The 5,437-nt window shown below is 41.9% G+C and overlaps 1 protein-coding gene across 1 annotated transcript; it reads right to left on the bottom strand.

Annotated features, from left to right (window-relative positions):
- Positions 1-266: 266 nt before the first annotated feature.
- On the bottom strand, positions 267-1,181 carry LOC133364329 (keratin, type II cytoskeletal 8-like). Its single transcript, XM_061584701.1, has one exon. It carries the CDS (start codon positions 1,179-1,181, stop codon positions 267-269), a length of 915 nt encoding a protein of 304 aa, XP_061440685.1.
- Positions 1,182-5,437: the final 4,256 nt, after the last annotated feature.

Below are 5,437 nucleotides of genomic sequence, written 5' to 3' on the forward strand. Positions count from 1 at the left end.
CTAGTGCTTTAATTCAGTGATTTATTTTTATTTATTTATTTATTTAATTTATATACTGCCCTAAGCCCAAGGGCTCTCTGGGTGGTGTACATAATAATAAAACAATCAGAGAATATATAAATACAATAATACAATGGAATCAAACAAAAATAATCAAAATAGCAGCAAAATACATCAATAAATATTAATAGTACACATTAAAATGTACTATTTAAATGTAAAACGAAGAATGAGTGGCGACTCTCACCAACCCAGCCCAGCCCTCATCACCCAGTAGTAAACCAGGTGCATGTGTGCAGGGGGTGGTGGCTCACCTTGATCTGGTACATGCTCTCTGCTTCAGCCCGGCTCTTGGCAGCAATGTCTTCATACTGTGCTTTGACTTCGGCAATGATGCCATCCAAGTCCAGGCTGCGGTTGTTATCCATGGACAAGACCACAGAAGTGTCATTGATCTGAGACTGCATTACACGCAGCTCCTCATCATACAGCTGCCTCAGGAAGTTGATCTCGTCAGTCAGGCATTCCAGATGGGACTCCAGCTCAATCTTGTTCATGTAGGCCTCATCCACATCCTTCTTCAAAAGGACAAAATCATTCTCCTTCTCAGTACGATGGTTGATTTCATCTTCATACTTAGTCTTGAATTCTTCTACAAGGCCTTGCATGTTGGCCAACTCAGCATCCAGCCTTGCTCGCTCCTGCCCCAAGCCGTCCAGCTGCCGGCGCAGGTTGTTGATGTAGGCCTCAAACATACTGTCCATGTTGCTTCGGGTGGTTTTCTGATTCTGCAGGAGACTCCATTTGGTATCCAGCATTTTATTCTGCTGCTCTAGGAAGCGAACCTTGTCAATCAAGTTGGCGAACTTGTTGTTGAGAGTCTTGATCTCCTCTTTTTCTTTGGTCCTCACTTGCTGGATGGTGGGGTCGATCTCCAAGTTGAGCGGTGCCAGCAGGCTCTTGTTCACACTGACGGCCGTAATACCCCCCATGCCGCTGCCGACGGAGGACCCTCGGAAGCTGCTGGCACTGCCGCCGCCTCCAAACCTGCTGCCCCCATAGCCGGAGGAGGCGTAAGAGGTGCTGACTCGAGAGGCGGTGACGGGGCCCGCTGTATAGGAGCGGCTGCTGAAGGTGCGGACGGGGCCTGAAGAAGTGGTTCGGAAGGAGGATTTCTTCATCATGTTACTTTAGGGTTTTTTTTTCGCCCTCTCTACGGGAGACAAGGCCGGGTGGGCACTGCAGAAAGGCTGTTTTCATAAATGGAACCTCTGGGTTGCATCCAACACTGCTATTCTGCTGATTCAACAGACTTCCAATTTCCCCTGCAGAGGTCCAACCTCTGGAGCAGATCTGGGGGCAAACAGGAAGATGAGAGGAAGGGGATGTTCCACTGCAGAAGTGACACACCTCTTGTGCAATGTTGGAAACAACCCATTATTTGTTTGAAGACTGTGTGTGCAGCACATCTGGCTGCTCATACCTATGCTTGCCTGTATCCCTTTGAATAGAATGAGTGCATATTATTGATATGACGGGGGACATATATGCCCATTCAGGGCCACTTGTCACATGAAACAGTGGTGCCATCATTCCCAAAGTTGTAGGAGCAATCCATATATCCATGGTATGGATTAACACAATCACTTGCACAGAAGCTATTGCAAAGATTATGTATGGAAGGATCGGTCAGTTTCAGCTCTCTGAGTTTCTCATTTTTTCCAGTCTTAAATTCAGTTCTCAACATTTCTGCAGCAACTTATGTGGTACCTAAAAGAGATAAATGCCAAACAGCTATGTCAGAAATGAAGTTCAAGAGATCCCTATGCTAGTTATGATACCTGCTGGGACTTAAAGTCTTGCCCTTAGTGATGCTTTCCTGGAGGGATTAGATTGATATTCACTCCATAGGCACAATGTGAAATGACTTTTTAAACCTTTGCTGAGCATCCTGGCATCCATTTTCAATCTTCTGTGCCTTTTGCTATGCTTTAAAAGCCCACATTTTGATACATTCTCTCACATTTTATTACAAATAAACTTTCTAAGGCTGCAAAAATTGTCATATTTCACATTACAGTTCATGCCAGATTTTTCTGCAAATGAGATGCTGTATGAACATATTTAAATGATCATTCTGTAATGTTGTGATATTTTACAGAGAGTATTTTAAATTCATTGCATTTGGTGGGATTGCAAATCTGATGACAATACATAATCACTTTATTCTGGCAGCCTCGCCCTGAGCAGATGGGGATTATTTCATGAACCAATGATGAAGTGCAGTAACACAGGATCCAACACCACTTCAAAGTACAAGGAACTCGAATGGTTTTAAACTAATAAAATTATCAGATGTTATAAGAAATAATTTCCTGCTATAGTTTGAGGACTTGGTCCATTTTACAAAAATAAAATAAAAATACTAGAAATCAAGCAGTTGCAATTTTCATATAGTTTTCTGAAGCTAAAGCTGACATCCACCAAGTGCAAAACCATTAGCAGACATTTCCGTTTTCAGACTATGTTAGAGGGAACCATAACCTGTGAAGTTTTTTAGAGCTTCTCAATAAGAACAGTAATGGCATACAACAGGGATCACCAACCTGTTGCCCCCCAGCAGGAAGCCCAGAATCTGAGCATTCATTCAAAGAGAAAGTAAGTCTCTAATCCTCCTAGAAAGAAAGTTATAGAGCGAAATGTACAGGTACACTTTCTAAGTGATTTCTGTGAAATGAGACAGCCTGGCTGCTCCTGCCTGTCAGTGATTAGCCAATGAGTGAAGTCAGAGTTGTGATTGATAAGCGAGTTTGGACCCCAGGCAATAGGAATCCCTGGGGTCATAATAGCTGTTGTTTCCCTCTGTCGTCTTCTGCTCCTTCCCCCTGCCCCCAGACCTTGGAATTTTCATAGTTTGCTCTTTCTTTTTCCCTAGCAACCAGGATAATGTTTCCTATGCCGGGCTCACTTGAGATCAGGTAGTGCATAGAAATTATTTTCTGCAAATGCTACTATACAATAAGTGTAGGTGAATGTTAAAGAATCCCTTCACACAAAAGGCAAATGTGAAAACTTTGCAATGAGTTTTAGGCATGTTTCCTGCATTGCAAGGAGCTAAAGACCAGGGACCCATTAATAATTTGCTGTATAGTTAACTTACAGTACAGTTGTATACATTTCTACTCAGAAATAAGTCTCTTTGTATTTAATGGGGTTTACTTCCAGGAAAATGAATAGAGGATGAAAGCCTAGGCTTTGCTTTAGAGTGGCATTGAGGAAAAACAGGGTTCTTGTATTTTTAACAGCTGTACAGCAGGCAGAAATTCAACAAGTCGAGACTTTTCTAGTATGGTAAAGGGAACACAATTGTGGGAAAGCTTCACCATGACTACTCTCTAATGTTGTATAATGCTAAGCCCACATAAGAGGTGCCCCCTCAAAATTTCAAATTTTCCCTCTGGTCCCAAAATGTTGGTGACCCCTGGCATACAGTATGCCTGCCAGTATCTATATTCCCTTGCAATGAGAACCCACTGAAGCTGGGTATATTCTAGATCATTTTACAGGGGTTGATGATGACACCCAATAGCAGGATTGGGGAACCTTTGGGCATCCAGATGTTGCTGAACTAGGGTTGCCAGGCTCAGGACAACCAAGAGGTCTTCTGTATCTTTAAAAGTTGTGCAGGGGGAAGGGAGAATTCCACCTTGTGGTTTTTCCCATTACAATGTTGCAAAAACACCTGCACTTGGCTGACTTTCTCTTCACCTAAAGATACAGTCTTAGGCCCTGAACCTGGCAAGCTTATGCTGAACTATAATTTCCATCAGCCCCAGCAAGCATGGCCAGTGGTCAGGGATGATGTAAGTTGTAGTTCAGCAGCATCTGGAGGGCAAATGTTCCCCTCACCTGCCCAATAGACTGGTCAGTTCCCTACACAAATCGACTGTGCACCCTAGGACATGTGTTTTCCTGGCAGATGTTAGAGATTTCTTAGCAGATGAATCAGTGTTGAAAGGTTTTCAAAGGAGGCATGCCATTTACATATAAAGCCGAGGTGGGGATCTGCTTTTGCTATCCAAAATAATGACCACATTCACAGCAGACATTTATTCCACTCTTATTCCATTTTAAAAACACATCAGAATTTTAACGCAAATTTGTCCTAATGTATGTCATTTTGCAAAGCAAGTTCATCCAAAATAATGCATTTTGTGTTATTTCCATTAATAGATGCATTGTTACGGACATTCTACTCCATTATATGCATTTTTGTCCACATTACTTGGTTGAAGAACTGTATTGCAAAACTGAGAAAAGTGTGAATTTCTCAGGATAGCTGTGTTTTGGTTTGCATATCGCATCAGAAAGTGCAAATTAGGTACCTCTGCCTTTAAATGTGAACTGAATCAAATTTCTCTCCCATTCCTAAACTCTTAGCCCTCCTCCACTTGAGCTTGCCACTCTTGGCTACTCTAAGCCATTCTTCCTCGGCCCAATTCACTTCCATTATTGGGGCTTGGCTGAGGAAAACATCTTAAAGCATCTGAGCATGATCGGGGAGAGGGATTCATATCCCTCTCCCGCATGTTCTTGTTGATATGAAAATTGCTTTATAGGCAAGCAAGCAAGTTATTCGGCATAAACACATACACATTTACTTTGGCGTTTAAACCGACTAAAGCCTTCTTAATCGAAGCCAAGCAAAATTGACAAGTGTCCAGTGTAAAGGTGGTGTGAAGTTTTCAAAGTTTAATTTTCTATGTAAAATCGCCCATGCTCCTCCAGAGGAGTTATTAGCAGAATAAAACTTTGCTTATAACAATGAACATATCACTATAAGGATGAAACTGATAAACTTATAATTGGCTTTGCTATGTGGAGGCTGCCGATTGTGATAAATAGGAGGGTACACTTCTGTCTTGTGTTAAAAAGCAGGACAATATCAAGTGAAAAAATGCATTTTTAAAAGGATGTCCACTCTGCAATGGAGCAGTATTGCTGGTTCTGATGGACCTTGTTCTTCCTGAAGGTTTTGACATTTGCTTGAACTGCACCTTGCACCTATCAATGCACCTTGTAGAGCAGACCTTCCAAATTTTCTATTGTGAGTAGAATAGAATAGACCTTCCCATTTTTCTAACTGAGGAGCAGCCACAATTTTCTATGAGTATCCCTTCTGCAATATGACACACTGCATATTCAAGTAGATCACCCATATGAGCAGTTATTTATGGGAGTTTAGTAAGCTACAGTAACATCAGCACTGGTTCTAAAGGAAGCTCAGTTGCAGTTGTACTTACTGACTCTGAAGTACTGTCAAGTGTCTCAGAGATACAAGAACTTTAGTTGGTTTACTATGTTTAACTGCTACATGGTGAAGTTCTGACCAGAAGCAGTTCTTAGATGTAATTGTTCTAAAAGAAATTGTACTGTC

The sequence above is a fragment of the Rhineura floridana genome, chromosome 9, assembly GCF_030035675.1.
Source record: "Rhineura floridana isolate rRhiFlo1 chromosome 9, rRhiFlo1.hap2, whole genome shotgun sequence".
NCBI classification, from domain to species: Eukaryota; Metazoa; Chordata; class Lepidosauria; order Squamata; family Rhineuridae; genus Rhineura; species Rhineura floridana.